The sequence below is a fragment of the Siphateles boraxobius genome, unplaced genomic scaffold (genome assembly GCF_051911475.1).
Source record: "Siphateles boraxobius isolate OS27281-9 unplaced genomic scaffold, OSU_SipBor_1 9, whole genome shotgun sequence".
Taxonomy (NCBI): domain Eukaryota; kingdom Metazoa; phylum Chordata; class Actinopteri; order Cypriniformes; family Leuciscidae; genus Siphateles; species Siphateles boraxobius.
In genome coordinates, this window is record NW_027509219.1 from 24,221,133 (window position 1) to 24,245,791 (window position 24,659).

Below are 24,659 nucleotides of genomic sequence, written 5' to 3' on the forward strand. Positions count from 1 at the left end.
ACCCACCAAAGCCGAAGTGTTTCTTAAAGGCTTGGTGGGTAATGCCGGTGCCTTAAAAGATGATGCTGCTTCGGGGGAGAGATGGCTCGCAAGCGTCTCTTCCACACGAGGCAAAGCACCATAACCATGAGCCTTGGCTCCCATAATATTAGCGTATGTTGAAGTCTGGGGACTAAACACTCTATATGACACCGGTTTTCTCCATGATTTCGACACCTCGGTGTGGAGATCATGGAAAAACGGCAGGCACCGGCGTGGAGGCTGCACACGTGACGGCAAAAATCTCTCATCCAACTTTGATTTAGAAACAGACTCCTGACTAGTCACTGGCCATTCAATATTAAGTTTTTCAACAGCTCTTGTTAACACCTCCATAAGCTCATCACTCTCAGGAGTGTGGGGTGGCGAATCCTCCACATCTCCCTCAACACTAACAACATCAAGTTCCTCAGAACTGGATAGCTGCAGCATTGGTGCCTCAGCCCGAGCGGAAGAAACCGCAGCGCGTGCTTCCGAACCCGGGACTGAGGCACTGGATCTCACAGGTGAAGGGAGAGATAAGGCAGAGCCCGTCTCAAACCCCGCTGTGAGATCCATCTGCGATCCCCACGATAAGCGCCGCCGCTCTGCCTCGGCAGAAGCGGGACCCGAACCGCGGGGAGCGCGCACCGAACCGCTCTCCTCAAAGAGCGATCGGCGGGAGCGGAGCGTCCTTAACGGCAAACGCTCGCAATGCTCACAGTCTGCTCCCTCGAGAGCAAACTGGGCATGCTGAACTCCCAAACAAACAACACAAAGATCATGTGTATCCCCGCTCGTTAAATAACGCGAGCAGGGAGGAACACACTTTCTAAACTGCTGTTCGTCCGCCATAATCTCTCAATATATATATATATATAGGGATAAATTGTTTGTGTGGTGCAGGGTATGTAAGACAGACAATATCACACAGGGACAGATTCACATGTAGCGCGACTGAAAGCACAGAAGCTAATGCGCTTGTGTTTTTGGGGTGCTTTATAGTTTCCTGGTCGATGACGTCACCCGCCTATGACGTTTCATCTCTCCATTGGGCTGATTCCATACGTGCTTCATGACGCACAACGCAGGGGCGTTCCCGCAGCGTTTGACGCAGCTCGAAGTTCCCTTGAAAGGGAACTACCTTTCAGTAGTAGGCTATACATAAAAAAAAAAAAAATTCAGGTCAATTCAGTCACATTAAATTACATACTTGTCTTCATTTGAATGATGGTAATGTCAACCAGGTTGAGCAAAATATTTCTTGATTTATTTGACAAAAATAGCATTCATCTTCTCTGGGCAGACAGAGAGTAGTACTGAAGATGCTACTATGCTGAAGATGCCGAGAAGAAAACTTAAAAATAAGTAAAGATGGAGGTAAAGATGCACACACATTTGATTATTTTATTTGGAATGACCAATACTGATTAAAACAACACAGCATCCAAATATTCACAAAGAGCCTGTTATGTTTCACCTGACAATACACACATCGACAATAGTCACAACCACATGACTATATAAATAAATAGACTATGGATAGAGGTGACATCGCCTTTTCCAAACATGCAGACTGCCTATGATTGCTGACACAGAACAGTATTTGGCTGTTTGCTTAGAGATCTTTTTACTCAGTCCAGCAATTTGCAAACCCCTGAAGCATAATCGGTGCACATGTCCTAAACTACCAAAGATTAGGATGATCAATTTTGTGCTGTAACCACACACTGCTAATGCATTTGTTAATGACTGGTATTTTAACATTTTCTCAGAAAAACACAAGTCCATGTAAATATCAAAACAACAACCCACTTCCAGAATCAGAATGTTTTTAGAGAGTTCATTGACAACTACAATGTCTGGAGTGTTTGGATTTTCTCTGAGGACACTTTGTAGAAGGTTTGTGTTATTATTCAGATTTGAAAACCAAGTAGTTTGAACAACATGCTGGAATGCTGGAATGCTGTTCACACACACACACACACACACACACACACACACACACACACACACACACACACACACACACACACACACACACACACACACACACACACACACACACACACACACACACACACACACACACACACACTTCCTGTCCATTCAGCCCATCTTTCCTGGGTTGTATAGTGAGTATCTCCCTGAGCAAGTCTCCACGCTGCTTTTCACACACCTAAAATAGAACTCAGCAGATACAAGAATCCTTTCATTTGCATTGCGTTAGAAAAAGAAGCTCATGAATAGCTCCATGACGGTCCTTTTGCTCTCTCTCTCTCTTTCACTCCCCTCACGCATTTCTTGCTCCGGGGGCAACTCTTCGTGATCAAACATGCCTATTCATCTGACTGGATTGAACTGCCTAAATGAAAAGCCAGAAAGATAGATAGATATAATAGATAGATAGATAGATAGATAGATAGATAGATAGATAGATAGATAGATAGATAGATAGATAGATAGATAGATAGATAGATAGATAGATAGATAGATAGATAGATAGATAGATAGAAACAGAGAGACAACAGCATCAACCATTCTTCTCTTTGTCTGACAGTGATATTTGACTTTTCCAAAAGCAGTCTGATAAAACAGATAACTGATGACCTCCAGTGCATTTGCTTTATCCCTCTCTTCTTGCATTATAGAAGAAGACTTTAAAGTTTGCTTTTGGCATCTCCCCTACACCTGGACAGAGAAAAGGACGGATTTCTTAGTGCCTGACAGGAATAATACTGACAACCGCTCTCCAAAAAAAATTGATGCAAAAAGACCTATAATAATAATTAAATAAATGAGGTTTCTGTGGATTCCAGAGTAAAACGGAATGGACAGCACACATGTCCTTGCTTGCTCCGGATCACTGAGTACCTGTCTATAAAATAGGCCTCTTTAATGCTCAATGGCTCAGTGTAATTCTAAATGGCAAGCATCAACGTTGCTTTATTCTGGTCCTAAAACCACAGGCTATATATGCTCTATTAATTATCTATGCTTTCACCTCGGATGCGCTATGAGGTTGTCTCAAGCACAGGGCGTGGGAGCAAGGCGGGAAAAGCGCTGTCTCACCTGCACACGGCCTCACCTGTAACCTGCCCGAGATGCCCACAGGCTTTTCTAAGGTTGGACAAACAGCAAGCCGTGAGGGAGCATGAAATACAACTAGAAGAGGGGAACTAGAAGATTTCTTACTGGAAATCTTACTTTTCATCCTGAAAAAAAAAACTGTTTTCACAAAGATATTAAACAGCACAACTGTTTTCAACATTGTTAATAATGAGAAAAGTTCCTTGTTCACTAAATCAGGATATTAGAAGGATTTCTGAAGGATCGTGTGACACTGAAGACTGGGGTAATGACTGATGAAAAGTTTTGCAATCACATCACAGGGATAAATATATTTCAAAATAGAAAAAAAGCTAGTCTTCTTCTTCTTCTGAGGTAAATTCAAGGCTTATTCCTCACAGCCCGTCTACTTCAAAACTCGTTGAAAAGCAGAGGAATAATGAAGCTTGATGCATTGTTTATGGAGGTGATCGTTTACAGGTTCGCATGGTTCACCTCACGTGGACGATTGCCATGTGAATAGCCTGTGCAGCGTGTGGTCACATTAAAAAATAATGAGCAGACACATGAGAAACTGTACCTCTCGTTGGTTTCATACGGATTACATAAATAGAGAATATTTGTTTTTGATATGAATTACTAAATTTAAAAGTACACTTCAAGTTTTCTAAGACATATCTCTCATATCTGTGTGGTAAGTATTCGCTGGGTTTCGGTTAATTTTTGTCACGTGTTTCAGAAAGAATTTCACAGAGATTGAGATGGCAGAAAGCGCACCCTGTTAGTTTTCTTTATTTTACAAATAAAGTCCAAGTTTTGTCGTTATTGTGAGTGTACACAAATAAAAGTATGATGCATCGAATGATGCATTACTCGTTTCTGTATGACAAAAAATGACGGAGTATTTGTTGTTTCCACTGTTATGAGAAAAAAATCCAGCAGAACAAGCCGGCGTATCCGTTGACCCAAGAAGATTAAATGATAATAATATTTCACAATATTACGGTTTTTAGTGTATTTTGTTCAAATGAATGCAGCATTGGTGAGCATAAGAGACTTCAAAAACAGACTTCAAAAACAAAACAAAAAAATTCTACCAACTCCAAACATTTGAATAGTTGTGTATTTCACAAAATTTCTCTCAATAGCAACTGTATATTTAAAGTCTTTGTCTTTTCTTGTACTAAATAAACTATTCTTTTGGTTCTTGATATCAAATGTTGGTCAAGACTCCAAAAAGCTCTCAAATGGCTCCCGAAAGAAAAAAGAGTGAGAGATAGCCGTGAAGGACTTAAAATAGATAAGAAACAATGACTTGTTCTTTTCACTGCCTTTAAGTTCATACCTTTAAGGCAGAGTGGACCAGAATAATAACGGTTGGAGAGAGGTCAACACTGCTGCATTTTAAAGCCTTAAGGTCAGTTCTGGCTCAAGCGTCTGAGCAAAACGCCTGTCCAGAGGAGCAAAAAGCAAATTATGAGCAGGGCTGGACTCCATTTTCTTCTGCAACGCCTGTGCCAAGATTAATCCTGCCATTCTACTTCACATGTCTCCCACCACACACATATGGAGCAGTAAAGACAAGACTCCAATTAAGTGACAGTAAAGGAGAAGGAGAGAGAGAGTTTCCCTAAGCAGATCTGTGAGATGAGATTACTGACCTTACTGAACATAAAAGGAAGATCAGTGTAGAGGAGCCAGAGCGCTGCTGAGATGATGAATGTGTGTGTGTGTGTGTGTGTGTGTGTGTGTGTGTGTGTGTGTGTGTGTGTGTGTGTGTGTGTGTGTGTGTGTGTGTGTGTGTGTATAATGTGTCCCTATGCCACAACGTGATTTGATGGTCAAAGCAATTTACGACTCGGCATACCAGAAAATTCATTAATACATAAATTACACACAGATGAGAGAGCATGCAACTCAGAAAGTAATCCTGAACAATGTTCACCCTCATTTCCTTATGTTACCTAAAATACTCTCTGGCTCTGACCTGCCTTTAGGAGTATCTATAAAGAGGACCTATTATGCTTTTTTTTTTTACATTTTCAACTTTCTTTAGTGTGTAATGTTGCTGTTTGAATATGAAAAAAATCTGCAAAGGATCTAACATGGTTATGGTAAGGGGTGGGACATTTCGGAAACACGTTCAAAATGGTTGACCAATCACAACACACTGATCCAGTCGACCAATTAGAGCACATTGAGCTCTTCGGAAGGAGGGCCATCATAGAGACAGGAACTAAACAGAGCGTTCCTGACAGACTGGGAGGAGAGGTGCTGCAACGTAAAATAAGGTGTTTTTTGAGCATTCACGCATGAAAACATTCTAGACCCCCGAAATAAAATCAAGACTTAACATTAGCTGTCACTTAAAGCCTGATTTATTGAGATCAAAACAAAGTCCCTTTAAGACAAGTCATTTCACTCAGTGCAGCTCCTATCTCTTTCAAATTCTTCAAAACTGTTCACCAAGCTTACAATTAAATTTCATATTTGAAATCACCAATGAAATCTCACAACAACTGTCTCATAAATTTTGTTTCTAAACGCTCGAATCATGACAGAAAACGTCTCGGTTACGTATGTAACCCTCGTTCCCTGAGTAGGGAACGGAGACGTTACGTCGGATGACGACGAATGGGGTTTCGCTTAGAAAGCCTATCAACTTCGAGTATTACAAAACGAGCCAATGGCAAAGAAATGCCATGGGTCTGCAAAATTTGCATGGCGTAACTCCGCCCCACCTCGTGGGTATAAAAGGAGGACGCCGCCAACAGGCAGATATGTTTCTTCGCTGAGGAGCCAAGACTGAGCTCAGGCGATCCCCGCGGTACAGCGGAAAGTGGCAGGCAGACGTAACGTCTCCGTTCCCTACTCAGGGAACGAGGGTTACATACGTAACCGAGACGTTCCCTTTCGTTATCACTCCGAGTTACGTCGGATGACGACGAATGGGGTTACCAGTCTAATCACGCCACCTTCTCAGCTGTCTTCCAGTGCCCTGCGTAAATCTGAGATCCATGTCGTGAGACTGGCACGGACGAAGGACTCCTATTTAGCACAGGAATACCAAGGTACACTGGGGAGCATATCCCAAGTTCAGGGGAAATATGCAATTACTGCCAACCCAGAGGGGGGGACTTAGAGAATACACATGTGACCCGAAGGAGACATGGAGAACACTGGGGTGTCCAGCCGCAGGTGGAATATTTCAACCCCAGGGGTGGCAAGGTGGCTTGCCAAGGGAAAGACACATGCTCGGGAGGCTTACAGTGGAAATACACATGTGGGGGTCGCTCAGGGGAGGGACCATGCACACGGGAGGCACCTAGCCGACGCACAGGCAATAGACACTGGCGCCAACGTCAGGAGTGCTGGAGGAACTCAGGGCTTTTCGGGGAAGCTCACCTGAGGAGAATATCGCACGTATCCAGTCCGTGGAGTGGAATGGCGAGCAAGCGAAGACACCTGAGCGGGTCCAGTACTAGCTGGTTGAAGCGAGTACATGAGAGGACACTGGCTCCACTCGGAGATTGTAGAATCTGGCGAATGTGTTAGGTGTCGCCCAGCCTGCAGCTCTGCAGATGTCTGTTAGCGAGGCGCCATGCGCTAGAGCCCAAGAGGATGCCACACTCCGGGTGGAGTGGGCAGTCACACCAAGGGGGCACGGTCGACCTTGCTGCTGGTATGCCAAGGCAATGGCGTCCACTATCCAGTGAGACAACATTTGCTTGGAGAGAGCCTTTCCCTTCAGCTTCCCACCATAACAGACAAAGAGCTGGTCTGAGGTCCTGAAACACTGCGTCCTGTCTACATAGGCGCGGAGGGCGCGTACTGGACAGAGCAGTGCCAAGGCTGGGTCTGCCTCCTCCGGGGGCAGCGCTTGCAGGTTCACCACCTGGTCCCGGAAGGGAGTGGTAGGAACCTTGGGCACATATCCAGGCCGGGGTCTCAGGATCACGTGAGAGTAAGCCGGCCCAAATTCCAGGCACGCTTCGTCAACGGAGAAAGCATGCAAGTCCCCCACCCTCTTGATGGAGGCCAATGCAACCAGGAGCGCTGTCTTCATAGACAGGAACTTAAGCTCCACTGATTGCAAAGGCGCAAAGGGAGCACTCCGCAGGGCAGTTAGAACCACTGAGAGGTCCCAAGAGGGAACGAGAGGAGGGCGAGGAGGATTCAGTCTCCTCGCTCCTCTCAGGAACCTGATGATCAGGTCGTGCCTTCCAACAGACTTACCTTCGACTGGGTCATGGTGTGCGGCAATAGCGGCAACATAGACTTTCAGGGTGGAGGGAGACAGCCTTCGCTCCAGCCTATCTTGAAGGAAGGAAAGCACGACACTAATCGAACATCTCCGGGGGTCTTCTTGAAGAGAAGAGCACCAGTTGACGAAGAGGTTCCACTTCAACGCGTAGACGTGTCTCGTGGACGACGCTCTAGCGGAAGTGATGGTAGCCGCCACCGTAGGTGGAAGGGTACTCAAACCTGCTTCGTCCCGTCCAGGAGCCACACGTGGAGGTTCCAAAGATCGGGACGAGGGTGCCATAGGGTGCCCCGTCCCTGAGAAAGGAGGTCCTTCCTCAGGGGAATCGGCCAGGGAGGTGCTGTCGCGAGGAGTACTAGTTCGGAGAACCAGGTCCGGGCGGGCCAGTATGGCGCGACCAGAATGACCTGCTCCTCGTCCTCCCTGACCTTGCGCAGGGTCTGCGCAAGAAGGCTCACTGGGGGAAACGCATATTTGCGGCCCCGCGGCCAGCTGTGCGCCAGTGCATCCGTGCCGAGCGTGCCCTCGGTCAGGGAATAATACAGGGCGCAATGGGTCGAGTCGTGAGAGGCAAACAGATCTATCTGTGCGTCCCCGAACTGGTCCCAAATCAGCTGAACCGACTGGGGATGGTGTCGCCAATCTCCCGGGAGGGGCTGAAGCCGTGAGAGCTCGTCGGCTGCACAGTTCAGGGCTCCGGGGATGTAAATGGCATGAAGCGACCTCAGATGCTTCTGACTCCATATGAGGAGGTGGCGGGCAAGTTGCGACATACGGCGGGAGCGTAGACCACCTTGATGGTTGATGTACGCTACAGTGGCGGTATTGTCTGAACGGACTAGTACGTGTTGGTTCTTGAGCACGGCCCGGAAGCGGCGCAAAGCAAGACGTACGGCCAGCAACTCGAGGCAATTGATGTGCCAGAGGCGGCGGGGTCCTGTCCAGGAGCCCGCGGCAGCACGTCCATTGCACATGGCACCCCAGCCCGTGGAGGAGGCATCTGTCGTTACAACAACATGCCGCGAAGCTCGTTCCAGGGGCACTCCGGCCCGTAGAAAACTGAGGTCCGACCACGGGGTGAAGGTCTGACGGCAAGACGGAGTAACAGTTACTCGGAAGGTGCCGTGTTGCCATGCCCACCTCGGGACTCGGTCGCGAAGCCAAAGCTGAAGCGGTCTCATATGAAGCAATCCGAGCGGTGTTGCCACGGCTGCAGATGCCATATGCCCCAGGAGCCTCTGAAAGAGTTTCAGTGGAACCGTACTCTTGCCCTCGAACTGTCTCAGGCAAGTCAGCAGTGACTGCGCGCGCTCGCTCGTAAGCTGCGCGGACATGGCGACCGAGTCGATGTCCATACCGAGAAAAGAGATCCTCTGCACGGGGCAAAGTTTGCTCTTTTCCCAGTTGACCCGAAGGCCCAGACGAGCTAGGTGCCAGAGCACTAGGTCCCTGTGTTCGCATACCTGGTCTCGAGAGTGAGCTAGGATCAGCCAGTCGTCGATGTAGTTCAGGATGCGAACCCCGTGTTCCCGAAGGGGAACAAGGGCTGCCTTGACGACCTTCGTGAAGACGCGAGGAGACAGGGCTAGCCCGAAAGGGAGAACCGCGTACTGGTATGCCTGCCCCTCGAAGGCAAACCGAAGGAACGGTCTGTGTCGAGGGAGAATGGAGACATGAAAGTAGGCGTCCTTCAGGTCGATTGCTGCAAACCAATCCTGGGGCCGCACACATCCGAGAATGTGTTTGGCAGTGAGCATCTTGAACGGCAGCCTGTGAAGGGAACGGTTCAGCACACGGAGGTCCAGGATTGGCCGTAACCCACCGGTTTTCTTGGGGACAATGAAGTACGGGCTGTAGAAGCCGGTCCTCATCTCGGCCGGAGGGACGGTCTCGATCGCACCCTTCGCAGCAGGGTGGCGATCTCTACTCTCATAATAGGGGCGTTGCCACCGACCAAAGTGGAGCGGACTCCCCTGAAGCGGGGAGGAGACCACGCGAACTGAATCGCGTAGCCGAGCCTGATCGTCCGTGCGACCCAGCGGGACAGGAGGGGGAGCTCTAGCCAGGCTCCCAAAAACTGTACCAGCGGGGTCATACGGACCACAGACTTCCCACCGATGGTGCAGCAGGGCGGAATGACTGGCCCGGACATGGACGGCATAGCGGCCCGGTGTGGGGGCACAGTCATTAACCGCGCCCTGACAGAGGAGACCAGGGAAGGAAGAACGTTCCACGGGGGTCTGCTCTGCCAGGGGGCTGGCGACAGAGGCGGAAGGGAGCGGCACGGTCCGGGGACGGCGCGCACTGCCAACCGGCTCTGGGACAGAGGGGGGCGAGGGGTGCACGGCTCGGTGGCGGCGCACCGTGTCGTCCGGGAACTCTGTGTGCTCAGGGATGGGAATGTTACTTCTTTCTTTAACCACATTAGGGTGCTGCCCACCCGTGGGTGAGCAGCGGGGAGTGGAGAACAAAAGATTCTCCCCCGGCCCTCCACCGGGGGAAGGAGTGGTCCTGCTACCATCTCCTGAGAGGTAATTTTCAGCATCCCTGAGCAGCCCGTCTCAGGAGCGCCGCTTGGCCCGGCGTTTAGCGGGGGGCGGGGCTGGAGAGGGCTGGGGCGCCTTCTTACGGCTTCCTCCGCGACCGGGCCTGGGTGGAGGCTGCTGCTTGGGCCGGGCGGGAGGGGCGGGAGCCGCAGGAGGGCGCCCTCGGCGGCGAACAGACTGAGGGATCTGCCCGGTCGGCTGGGTGGAGGCAGCAGCGGGCCGTCGGGGCAGAATGTGGCTAATGGTCTCAGTCTGTTTCTGGGTGGTGGAGAACTGTTGGGCGAAGTCCTCCACCGCACCGCCGAATAGGCCGGCCTGGGACATGGGGGAGTCGAGCAGGCGAGAGCGCTCAGCGTCCCGCATGTCAGCCAGGTTCAGCCACAAGTGTCTCTCCTGGACCACAGCTGTGGACATCACCAGACCCAGGGAGCGTGTGGTCACCTTCGTCGCCCGGAGGGCGAGGTCGGTGGCGGCGCGCAGCTCATCGAAGAGCCCTGGGTCCGTCCTACCCTCGTGCATGTCCCTTAGCATCTGCGCCTGATAGAGCTGCAGAGTGGCCATGGCATGCAAAGAGGCAGCCGCCTGTCCCGCCGCTCTGTAGGACCTCGCCACTAGGGTAGACGAGAACCCACAGGCCTTGGATGGGTGCTTAGGCTCGCCGCGAGAAGAGGCACTCTGAGGACACAACTGCATCGCAACAGAGCGCTCAACCGGGGGGAGCCCAGTGTACCCACGGGCGGCTGCCCCATCGAGGGGAGGAAAGGCGGATGAAATCAACGAGCGGTCGCGGGAAAACATGGGAGTCTTCCAGGACTTCGAGATTTCATCATGCACGTCCGGGAAGAAAGGTATTGGGGCAGGCTGAGGACGGGAAGCCGCAGCTGCACCCAAAAACCAATCGTCCACTCCAAACCAATGCTCGCGGCCGCCCGGGAAAACATGGCCGTCATCTCTGGATCGGACTGAGCCACAGCCGTATTCACACCCGAGGGTGGCAGCTGTGACGAGTCGTCACTTCCAGACGAATCAGACCCGCCTAGTGATGCTGCGATTGACATCGCATCTTCCTCTGGAGCGCCAAAGGACACCCGCGGGACCTCAAAGGACGGTCCCGCGATGATCCCCTGAACGCTCGCGGGTTGCAACACTGGAGAAGGTGCTGCGGGGCACGGACACATAGTCGGCGCTTTGTTCCACACAGTCACCCTCAGATCACCCTGGCCACCAGCCGAAGTAGAGCCTCTCGAGGAGGCGCTAGATCGGGGTGTGGATGAGGGGACTCTCACTCTTGCGAGATCCTTGAGTCTCGATCTAAGTGTTGCGATGGTCATGTTCCCACAGAAAGAACATGACTCATCCACGAGCGCTGCTTTAGCGTGATCAAAGCCCAAACACACCAAGCAGCGCTCGTGCCCATCAGAGTCAGACACCAGTCGACCGCAACCAGAAGTGCACGGGCGAGGCATCTTTAAAAAGACGTGCCGCGTGCAAGCTCTTTTTGTGAGAGAAACTCAATGCTGAAGCGCCCGCGGAGAACACACTCGCTGGCAAACCACGATCAGATAAGCAGGAAGTGTGCACTCGCCGGGAGATCGCCGTCACACCAACACTGGAGAGTTGCTCGTCTCGTAAGAAGCTGACAATCAGAGATAGCTTAAGGAGTGAAGAATTACACTTGGCTCCGAAGCGAAAACATATCTGCCTGTTGCCGGCGTCTTCCTTTTATACCCACGAGGTGGGGCGGAGTTACGCCATGCAAATTCTGCAGACCCATGGCATTTCTTTGCCATTGGCTCGTTTTGTAATACTCGAAGTTGATAGGCTTTCTAAGCGAAACCCCATCCGTCGTCATCCGACGTAACTCGGAGTGACAACGAAAGGGAACTAAATTTTTCAGGCTGGATCAAGCTTATGCGCATACACAGTGAAAGTTTCTATATGAACCGGAGCTTCTAACGGCAGCTGCAGTGACGCGATGACTTTATCAATCGGTGATTGGCTCTCAATTAGAAGGAGGAACTTATTCCGCCATATTGAGCGTTGTGCTTTTCCCCATTCAGAACAATACGAGTGACGCATCTAGTGTTATAGTCTTTGGGTCAGAAGAAGAATGTAGAAGATTTTTTTTCAGTAAATAATCTAATAATAGAATAATGAAGGTTTGAACTAGCACAACTAATTAAAGGTTTTATTTTGTTAGCCAAGTGAAAATGAAATATTTACTGTATAGATTAAATGTGGGTGTAATAAGTAAATTAGAGTAATATGGTATCATACATTAATATTATTAAAATTACTTTTGGGTTTAAACATATTAAATTCATGCTAGTGCATCTAAATCATTTTTGTGTAGCATTCTAGAGTTTGATAGATAAATGATTCATGTTGAGTATGCTGTATTGCATAACTACAGGAAAAAGGCGTAAATAAAACTGACTTAGATTCCAAAAACAGCAGGAACCCTGATGCACAATGCAACGTCATGTTGCATACTTGGATACTGCTGAAGCATGCATCAAATATCAAAGCATTTAACTCATTTTTCTTTCAGGCTTTCAGGAATGTGGTCCATGTGACAAGTTTTTAAGCCGGGGACACACTTATCGACTAGCTGAAACATTCTAAGACTGATCTGAACACACTTGCAGACTGTTTCCAGTGACTGGAGCAGACTTTAAACAATGACTGTTTCTGACTCTGCGTGTTTGGGCATGTTCAGTCGTAAGTATTAAATTACATTAATAATCGGCCAACTGCTAATCAGGAACAAAACACTGAGCTCTGTCAAGGAATACCACCGTCTTCTTTTCTTAGAGAGAAAATATTTAGTTTTGCCCGTGTGAGGATGTTCAAATCTTCCTCATATTAAAGTCTTCAGTAGAAAATTAATTGGTTAACCAAGCATAAAGCCGGTTTGATGGAATCATATTTAAGCAGAAAGCTCCATTGAAGGCAAAAATGGAACAGTGTGGAGAGCGCTGTGGGGGTCTGAAACCGTCACTGAAGCTGAACTTTATCTGAAATGTTGTCTGGTTTCAAGGTCATGATGACTCAAATCTCAAACTAGGCATCAAGTTTCAAAGGGGAGAGATTCATCAACATTACGGACCTTTTAACGGATTTTAATGGAGAGTATATGGAATATCAGTAACTGCTGGTTTAAAGCAAGTCTAACTCCTAACTGACCCCCGAGCTGGATATGCTCCTTGGACAGAATCTGGGGCAGAGTCATCTATTTTCTCTCTGTCATACTCCTCTACTGCTATCTGCCAAGCGTTATACTACTTTGTCATTACGGTTCATGTCCAATCAAATGTGATGTCAATCAAATCTCCATAGAGATATCATAAGTTCAACACAAGTTCAATTAATTATTCTTTTTTCCAATTAATTATTGATTGATGTTGCATAAGTAAAATGTTGAATATGCTGGTGTTGGAAAAAAATCCAAAGCAAGTAAGAAGTCTCTTGTGCTCATTAAGGCTGCATTTATTTGATAAAATACAGTAGAATACAGTAGTACTGTGTTTCAATAATATTTACTGTATAAAGAATTTTTATATATTTTAAAATGTAATTTATTCCTGTGGTGGCAAAGCTGAATTATTTCACATGCTCCTTCAGAAAATTATTATAATATGCTGATTTGATGCTCAGGACACATTTATTATTATTATCAATGTTGAAAACAGTTGCTTAATATTTTTGTGGAAACCATGATATAGTACCATGCAAAAGTTTTGGGTAAAAGGATGCATTTAATTGATCAAAAATGACAGTAAAGGCATTGATGTTACAAAAAAAGTATATTGTATTCTTTTAAATATCTTTCCATCAAATAATCCAGAACAAAATGTATCAGTTTCCACAAACATATTAAGCAGCAAAACAATGATTTTCAACATTGATAATAAGAACCATTATTAATAATTGAGCACCAATAATAACTGATAATAATTGATTTCTGAAGAATCACATTATACTGAAGACTAGAGTTATGATGAGTAATGATGCTAGAAGATTCAGCTTTAGCCATTACATAAAGAAATTACATTTAAAATAGATTCAAATAGAAAACAGTTGTTTTACAGTATTTAATCAAATAAATGCAGCCTTGGTGAGTATAAGAGGAATTACAAAATCTTTTTTACAGATAATCTATTCACACACACACACACACACACACACACACACACACACACACACACACACACACACACACACACACACACACACACACACACACACACACACACACACACACACACACACACACACACACACAATCCAAGCCATGGCAGAGTGCATTGATCCTTCCAGATTTACCTCTGTTTGCCATGTATTAAATGTGAAAGGATGGCTTTATTGGTAGATACATACCCTCAGTGTGCAAAGTCTCTTAAAGTGGATGGCTACGCAAGCAACTCTTTGCGTACCAGCTGATATGGACTCAGAGGATTCATTGGTGCACAGAGCGCAGTAATTTATATCTCTTCTGATAGCTCCTATACCAACAGAAGCTCATGTTTGGACTAACATGATATATGGCATTTTAATGCCTCGTCACGCTAAATAAACGATTCCTGTTTGACCTCAATAAGTCACAGTGTATGTAAAACATCCAGTTAGCTTCAGGAACTCTCTGTGGCAGTTTATGTGTCCCTGGTGTCCATATTGCTGTCACGCATAGTTAGCAATTACACTGTCCAATTACATTTCTAAACTATCTGAGACTTGTAATTAGCACGTAAGCTAAAGTTCCCCTGTCTGCGCACTCTGATGTGGCGTTATAGGAAACTCGAGCGCAAATCATTATCACAGGCAAAAAAACATTGACCTGAAAGAAACTTAAAGACTGAGGACAAATGTTTCACTTATTCAATTAATCAAACTATAGGGCTGACTGAAAGAATCTAAGGAATATAATATATGGAAGACAAAATAGAAGATTGCTACCTTGCCTTAAAAAAGAGCAAATACATTTTTTAGTTAGGTAAGTTTATTTTATTTTCCTGAATCTCTACGAACTGTCTGCTTCATTGAATACTTTCTTAATCGTTTGCAACATCAATAAACAAAAAATGTTTTCTGAAAGTTAAATATTGATGTAGTTAATATAAGGATTAGATATCACTCCTAGTGTAACATATCTTTTTTTGTGTGTTTCAGTTTTTGCATTAAATATTTTGAATTTATTTAACAATAGTAGCTTTTTGGTCAAAATAAATAAATAAATATTACCCAGCATTTTTTGACATAATAAATAAATACTGAGATGTATTTGTCAAATATTGTCAAAAACCTGAAAAATATTGAGGTCTAATTTTTCTACAGAGAAAAATTAGCGGAGGCAAAAATAAAGTCTGGGTGGGCCGGAATAATTTGCATCTTTTCTTTTTGGATGTACGGACTGGTCCCTGCACGACACTATAAAGGCCAATGACTTAAGGTGAAGTATGCAAGATAAAGATTAAACAGGTCATGCACAAATCAAAGCAAACAGCCTCAAATAGTTGTGGTGCGTCATGCCAAAAAATACTCCCGGTGCAGATATGTTGGATGGATTTATTATAAGCGAGACGCTCGTGTTCTAGAGACACATGCAACCAAATAATCCATTAGTAATCGGATTGACGGCTCAATCGGACTGTATAGGGTGGTTTATTCCTTTTCTAATCCGATCGAGAGCACATGTAAACACTTGATCAGATTGAAAACCGATACCGGAAAGGAATGCACATGTGCAATAATGTAGAAATGGCGTGATGACACACTATGACGTATGACACGCGGAACGAGCTGCACTTGTTGTTGTTAAATAAAATTTCATAAATGAGTGTTATTCTAAAATTCTCCTACCACTAATTGTCAGTGAAGTGGAGCAGAACAACGTTCCACCAGTCCTCACTTCATACTCTCATCCACAGACACTTTATTTTGGGTGCGGGAAGGGCCATTTTTACTGATTGATAAATATATAATATTTTGATAATAACAATATATAATATAAGCAGCACGGCATAACTGTTCATGTGCTTGTCGTCTCCTAATCAGGACCCAAAATAGATATATATTAAGTCATCTCTTCAAAACAAAGAAAAGAAGCAATGTAAGAGAATAGTATCAAAGACTTTATATACAGAAAAGGACTTTGATAGTATGCACATACAGAGGGAAACTCTGTATATTTGCATGTAAAAAAAAAAATCAATTCTGATTTGAAGCTTGACAAACACGCACATCAACCTGATCACTTTATTTATCATTCATGTAAACACTATACGTTCAGATTCATCTATCAGAATGAATTCATTTAAATTGAAACAAAATGTGTGCATGTAAACATATCCGGTGTTGCCTACTTAACTGCTTACCCGAGACACATAGAAACAGTGGCAGTCTTAACATAGAGGCATAGATAGGGGGCTGCTTGGGGCCCCCTAACGGCGATCGTAGTAAGGGGGCCCCCAACCAACCTAAAAAAAATATATATATAGAAAAGAAAAAACATGAAAAAGCCTCTTATCATCGTGAACGCTTCAAAAGCATAGTAAATGTTATTAATATTCTTAAGAAATACGTTGAAATGTTGAAGTAGAAGTTAAAATGTCCAGTTCATGGTTATCTGTCCCTACACATAACACCCCTTACTTTCTCAATGAAATGGACTAATCTGTAACGGTGCGCGCCGAGGCGCGAAACGGCGAAAGATAAACACAATGGGTCTCATTCATGAAACATGAGCAGAACGAATTTTTGTGTAAATCGTGTGTAAAGTGGTTCTGGCGTAAATTTTCGGATTCATTAAAATGTTCGTATTTTCCAAATGTTAGTTGGTACGCAAGAAATCTACACCTGCTCCCAGCCACACGTAAATAATGCGCTTAACACCCGAATGTTTTGCTCATTAATAAGGCTGCATTTTAATTCACCTTAATCGGGTACATATTTACACAGCATTTTGAAAAAAATATTATATATAGTAATTACATACGGTTTTTCTTATTATGATAGCCAGTAATAGCATCTGCGATGGTGGTCCTTCTCCAGTTTTAATATGATTTTTCCGAAGTGAACTAATTCGTTTTTTGCTCTCAAGCTTAATGTCGAACCATTTTCTTCTCACTTCTGGGAATGTTCGATTAACAGATGAAACTCCATTGACTGCATCTGTAATATGCTGCCAAGCTTCCTTTTTTTTAGGACCCGATACGCCACTATGTAGCCTACGCTTGAAAATAAAATGTGGCGTTTTGAAAGAACTTCTGATAATAAAACTTCAATTTCTGCATCTGAGAAATTTTCCTTTTTCATTCGCATTCATGTCATAATATGATGCCCATATATAGTTGTCAGCCGGATTTAATGGGCGGGATTTATGATAATTGAGAATGAACGTGCACACGCATCCCATTTACGACTGATTGGAATCATTAACACACACACACATTTCACGATCACATCTGACGTTTACGAAGTATTTGTGAATCAGGAGAAGAGTTTTGGGGAAGGTCTCTTTAAGCGCAAATCACTCGCATATTAACTCGTATATTTACGAATGTTTCATGAATGAGACCCAATGACAGGAGGACTGGGAAGTACACAACGAAGCAAGACGAGTCTAACGCGAAAATGAAACGAAGTAACCCAAGCGGCTCAAATAAAAGAAAAAAGACGCCGATATGTATTTGGCAACGCTGCCAAAAAATGACAAACTTTTTTACGCCTTCTGTTAGGGATACATGCCACTACAGCAGCTGCAGTTAGTTGTGAAGTGACGCTAGGTGAGGATAACGTGTATAACGTTACATCCTACAGAAAGGGCAAAAGTAAATATGACATTTATTATGGGTTCATGTGATTGTTTGAAGTTCACGTAAATTAAAAGTTGTTATATATTTTTTGAAGCCTAATAAATGTTAATTTTTCGGCTTTCAATTACACTGTCATGTTGGATGGCCATAATTAATGTTTAAAATTAGGGGGGGGGGGGGGGGGTATTAGTATCAGTGATAGGTCTACTGACCTTCATTCATAAAAAGATGCCATTAAACAAGTATTTAAAATATACGGTCTTTATCTTGTCTCTGCATTCATTTGTAGATTAGCTGTGAAAGTATTACATTATAAAATATATAAACTAGTATAAACATATACAAATGTTTGTTTGTAGAATGATTGAAATGTCAATCTCAAGTGCAATGCCAATTGCAACCTCCCTCACTCACTCATACAAAGTAAATTATTCATCTTGGCAATATTTGTATATGGCTAAAATAAGTATATGGCTGTTTGTGGGGGTTTACCCTAACTTCTTGTCTTGCTGGTTATATTGAGATTGATTTGATCTTAAAAAAATAATAAACAGTGCTGGTTTTCCTGGCATTTTGGCAAAGACAGGTGTTATCTGAAACCGTATTCTCTGTTGGGTTCCATCATGACTATTTTGTGTAGTACTACACTTTGTGTGTTCTCTGCTTTCCATCTTCATTTTAGAGTAAAGAAATGTATGCAGGGTTTAAAGGGGAAGGTTTTTTTCTCCTCTCCAACCTTTACTTCCCCGTAGATTAGGTTTCAGTCGGTATTTTTTTTTTTTTAGTTCTCTTTTAAAGATGGGATGAGGGGGCCCCATGCGTACCTTCGCTTTGGACCCCCAATTTGCTAAATTCGCCACTGCATAGAAACAAAGCTAAAAGTATTCCTCATATGATGGACCTTTTATTGTCTATTGTCTTTTAATCTTCTTGTTGAGACATGCCTTCTCAAGCCCCCGTACGAGCTGTGTTTGTGATATTTGAGTTGAGGCTCAGGCGTGACGCATGGAAGGGCCGTTTGCAAGGTTGTTTTATTTTTGAAATTCCGCTAGGTTCCACTATTGTCGCAGAAGCTACATACTTCACTTTTAATCACTAAAGCTCTGACTCTACTTGCACAATTGCTAACTACTTGCCAAGTTTTAATGGTGTCCTGTCATCTTTGTCTTGACGTGTTTCTTTCTTAAATGCATCACAGACAGCGGTTTAGCCATTTTTGTAATAACATAAAAAGGACGCTGCTTGTTGGAATCCATATTTTTGTGAGTAACTGAAGAGACGAATTAGCATATATTTATTAATATTAGTATACAGTTCTAATGTATGATATGCACGATGGATAATGAATGAATAGAAGTCTGTGAGCCATTACATCCAGCTCCCACCTCTGCTACTAGCAGATTCACAAGAACAGATTAGTGGAAAATTATGACATAATTTAATCGTAATAAATGTAATGGTTTCCTTTCCTCTTGAGAGGATGAATAATGGACTGATGCCACTAGCATCTCCCCCGGGACAACTGTTTGGCTGAATCGTGAAATGCCATATTTATACATTCTGTTTACTCCCATTAAATCCAAAATGCCAAGACAATGCTCAGGTCAGATCCAACAAATACTACAGGGAACGCCAAACAGCAACCTGACGAATGATCCAAATTTGAATCCAATAATTAGGCTGAATGGCAGAATGAAACCTTTGATTGGATTAAATTGGTTGAAATGGAGATTCCACCAAAAAAAAGTGGAACTGTGCAAAAACAATTTGATTTGTGAAAGATATGATAATCACTTCAGCATCTACACACATTTTGTTATTTCATTTTGTTATTTTTATATTTTTCAGGTGTAATTTTTATGGATTGTTAAACAGATGTTCCACTTAGTCATCTATGCACAAATAATCCAGTAAAGACATTCTGTTCCATTGACATTGAGCCAACGTAAACTGGTTTAAACTGCCTCGAAAGTAAATAGGAACCCGCTTGCAATCATTTTCTTAATGGGCGTTAACAGAACTGTGTCCAACGCTGGATGACTTATATGTGTGTGTGAGTATTTGTGTTATAGTAGGTCAAGTAAGTACAGTCAAGTGGCTCTTTAACACAGTAAACAACAACAAAACTGTGCAGGCACACACACACAACCTAACTCTCTATCTGAGTCTAATACAGAACATGGCTTGGAGGAGAGGATCAGCTGTTATTACGGATGAAAAGATCTGCATTGCATTTGTACTGCAGGGATCTTCCAAACTAAAAGTTTGCAGATAAAAGAGCCAGCACAGCCACAGGCATTTACAGACACATTACTAAAATCCCTCAGCAAAACTGTGTACACGGCCCACAGGCTCAATAAAACATGTGCACATACATTCAAGCCAAAAAAAACATACACTTCTGCATTACTAAATGTTTCATTTCTTGCTCTCATGCCGAACCTCGACATCCTGGATATTTGGAGAAATCCACAGAGTCCTTTTAACCTCATATAAAAGTGTTTACTGTTCATTTTCAAGATTGTGTGTGGTAAAAGAAGGAGAGGGAGAGAGACATGGCCCTGGAGGGCTAGCAAGCCACTGCTGGTCTTGTGCCATGACAAATAAATGTGAGGCTTTATAGAGGTGGTATTGATTGAACAAATGAACTACATGGAACGTGTGTGTATGCAGTTCAGGTGTGCCCCCTCTGCCCTGTTAGACAGGCCGAGCTGAAGGGTACAGGGCACTCGGCTGCCATGGTGACTCAACATTGAACTGAAAAATAAAGGTTCCAAACAAAGGGGTCTTGCAGCGACCATTTTCAGTTCCCAAAAAAACCTGTCAATGTACAGAAAGAGCCATTTTGTTTAAATTTTTTAAAGAACTTTTAAATAATCTGAAGAAATTTTTTCCACTACAAAGAACCTTTTGTACAATGGAAAGGATCCATAGATGTTAAAGTTTCTTCATGGAATTATAGACGTCAATAAATAACCTTTATTTTTAAGAGTGTGCACGTCTCGAGAGTCTGTATGTTAATTACCTCTGCTTTATAACTTATGTGTTCAATCTGACGGGATGCTATATAATGTTTTACTTGACTCTGATCAAGGCTTTGAAGAAACTGAATGTGCATATGCTAATGCCGGCAATTTCTCTTGTGAAGTGGCAAAAGTTGCATAACCATTATGTGTTGAGCTCTACGTTTTAAACACGGTGTCTCAATTTTATTTATGCCTTTGAAGTAGTCAAAACCTTTAGTGACTATTCCTGAGTGGAATCGTAGACATTTTTTTCAGACTCAAATTGTCCTGGCCTTTAAAAACTCTCCTGATTAAGATAACTTCAGCTTTACTGACATTTGTGCCATTAGCTGCAGTATGGAGAGTTTTTTCTGGCTTATTGAACCATTGAAGACGTTGTTACATAACAGTTTAAGCGGGGGTGGGCGCAATCAAATCGTCCTGCAATTATATCAAACCATCAAGAGTGTCAGATGAAGAGCAGAAGCACTCCTGGCACTAAACAGGCATGCATTACTGTGTGCGAGCGAGCAGGTGAGCTTACATCCGGGAAGAAAACAAATTACAGAAGTGGCATGCTATTACACGCTACAGTGTACATGGTAATGCAATAGTTGTGTGCTGCCATATAAGACATTGACGGCTTTACAGTATGCACTTAAAGAACCCCATCTGACAAGGAGAAGAAAATGTAAAAATAGGATCAAATTGAGTCGTTTAAACAGTTAAAAAAAATTGTAATTTACCCACCAGCTCGTGTCAAAGCAAAAAAAAACAAGCTAATCCTTTCCAGTGACGGAGCCCGTAATGAACCAGCTGCTGCTCAGGTCAGTTACAGGGGCTGATATTTCCTACATTTCCACGTCACTCTTTACTCCCCTAACGGCTTTCAGGTCAGTTAACTGAACACTGAGATACATACCCAGTCTGTTGCATATGAGGAGCCATTCGCCAGGTTATCTTAATATGAGAACATCAGCATAATTCCTCAAGGTGCAGTCTCGATAGAAAGCCAGAACCGTGAGAGGATGCATAACCTTGATGTGAAGATATTAAAGCAGTTGATGGAGCAATTAAGAGATGCAGCTAATAATCTTCATCAAGGCTGTTCAGCTTACTCGGGATAGTGAGGAATTTTATAAACCGCAAAAGAGAGAAATTCCCCGTTGTCTCATAACTTTGGCAGCTGATCAACCTCAGACCTTGATGGTGTGCAACAAAGCATGCCTTAATATTGCCACTGTGTATTGTAAAATTAATTAAAAAAAAAATATGTATATATATAATGCATGGGAGGCTACATTTGTTGTATTTTGTTGTGTTTTTTAGCAGAAGATCTAAAGAAAAACAAATTCCTCTGGTTTACCGGCAATTTCATACCAAATTTTCTCCATATGTAACACACTGCTAAACTCTAAACTTTCTTCTATGATACTGTCATACTGAACTGTTAATAATTATTGATCTTTTAAATCAACGAAGCGCAGAGAAAAGCCACTAAAAACCAAGATCCTTGAGTTCCTGTACATGTTCTGTCTCTGAACATAAAACAACAATGAGTTTGCACAAATGTTTGAGTAAGCCCAACTAACCATTCTGGATTGTGTTGGAAGACCAGTCTGGACAGTATGACATTGCTCTACAAAGTAAGAACTCATCTAAACAGAACATGCAGCAAAATAATATGTAAAATATAAATTTTCTTTTGTTTTGTCACTGTAGTAATAGTGCACCTTCTGGAGAACTGGTGAATGCAAGATGTTGCATTCATCAGGTAGAGAATGAACAATGATGCTCACCTGGCTCCATCATCATTTCCACCACATGCCTCTGGAACAGCTGCTAAACAGATGTAATGGCAAGGACAGCTGTCAAATTCTGCCACTTTGAATAACCAAACTTTTAACCGTGCCGTTTTCATCATCTTTGGAATGGGGTTCCTAAGTGCTAGGAACCTATTTAGACTGGAGTAATGAACATTTCAATGTAAAGTGCTTCCTCTTTGTGGCTCTTATATTCATGGGGCGGCTGTAATTCACGAGCATAGTGTCTTACATTTGGCTGACTTTTTGTCCATGCAGAATGTATAATAAAGATGTGTTGCATGCATGTCTGATTTAATCCTACTCTTGCCATAGAAGTTCTAAGAGCTCCTGTAAACCATCAATAAATCCCTGTCCATTACAGCTCTTATGATTCTGACTCAACTTGACTTTTCACTAGCAAATTGCACACCATTTGAACCCTATGATCAAAATGTCACACAAACAGTGAGAGATGTGATTCATAAAATTGCATAACTGTCTTGACCACACAGAAAATGTTGTTCTGGCATGGTATACTGTGGTATGTGAGGGTGTGTTTAGCTGATGCTCGACCTAATTTGCGCGCGTCAAGTCTTTGGAATTGAATGGCGGTTATTTGGCGGCCCCTAGCGAGATCTGCGTGAATAACATCAACTCGATTCGCAATCTTGTTAATTACGAGACCTCTAGTTATTCACAAAAACCACCATCACTTAAAAGATTTCCTAAGGAATAATAACAAAGCAAAGCTGTGAGGTTTAAGTTAGACATCTCATTAAAAACAAGTTAAGTGAAAACAGCATGACGCGCATCAACTTGCCACAAAACTCTTCACAGATGACAGGATTTTGGAAATGGGCGTTTGGAAATGAATGCATTCAGCCTTTAGCTGAGAAATCTCAAAAGGGATATTTATTACCTGTGTGTGACACACCGTTTCAGCCACATTTTTCCAGACAACAATTCCGAATCAGTCCTTCTGGTATTCGTCCATTTATGCGTTCCAACAAACGTCGACGCTCAAGCGTAATGGTCACCCTAAGTTAAAGACCTTTCTCCAAATGTTATATATGCTAGCATTCTGATGTTATATCCGAGAAACAGAAAGCTTGAAATAGCTCAACGTCTCTCCAGAGAGGACCAAACGAGGACTGTGCGAAATATTCACCCCAAAAAAAAAAAAAAAAAAAAACAAGGACACGTCTTGTCCCCTTTTTTAGTTGCTCGCTGTTTTCTCCTCAGAAGTGCGCACGGACGTGCAGAGCGACCCAGCGACAGCGTGGGCAGCTGGATGGTTCAGTTGCTTCTCAACAGCCGCCTTTCTTTTACATTCGCAAGTTCATCTAGATTATAGCTGCTCCACTGGAGAAAAAAAGTCAGGAAGCGATGGGAACCAGGCGGCAATGTGACGGCGTCAACATCGCCCGTGCGCTGCGCTCGCGGTCACCGCGCACTTTTTCTACATTGTTATAATGAGACCGAGCGCAGGCAAAAAAACGCAAGATAAAACATTGAGATTTCCGTGCCGCAAAAGCATGTCATACATCGGCTGTAGAAGATCTTCGATAGTTCGCGCAATCTTCCTAGAGCCCGAATAAATTGGTGATGTGAGGGGGGTAAAAAACAAGAGTGAGGAATGAAACACCACTTCACGGACGCGCGTGATGAGTAGAGCGCGTGAAAGCAACGCTCGTCATTTGGTAGATAGACAGATAGTGTTATCACCACTGCGCGCGCTATCCACCCTCACTCACTCTCTCTCTCTCTCTCTCTCTCTCTCTCTCTCTCTCTCTCTCTCCTTTCCTCCTCCGTCTGACTAACAACCTGCCAGTCCTGCTTTAGCTGACAAACCCGTGACGTCATTTTAAAGTAAAATATGTAACATTTTTCCCCTCAGAGGAGTTCATCCGAACTCAATTCTATCCCAATCTTTGCTCGCAGAGATAAATCAGTCTGCATATGGGCCATGAAAAGCTCAACCAGTACTTTCCACTAAGGGGGAGGTCAGTTTCTCCTCCCAACGTTAATACAGAGTCAGGGTTTACTGAAGCAACAGAGCCATATCCTGCAAATTACATGAGAGTGCAATGCTAAATTTTTCTTCCTTGTGAAACATAGAAACTCTTTTTTGTTGTTAA

General features: G+C 43.8%; 1 protein-coding gene across 1 annotated transcript in view; it reads right to left on the reverse strand.

Annotated features, from left to right (window-relative positions):
- Positions 1–24,335, reverse strand: part of ajap1 (adherens junctions associated protein 1) — a 69,234-nt gene extending 44,899 nt beyond the window's left edge. The window contains exon 1 of the mRNA XM_077223000.1: positions 23,441–24,335. Coding sequence (XP_077079115.1) covers positions 23,441–23,469 — 29 coding nt within the window. The 5' untranslated portion in view covers positions 23,470–24,335. The remainder of the gene's footprint in view (positions 1–23,440) is intronic.
- Positions 24,336–24,659: the final 324 nt, after the last annotated feature.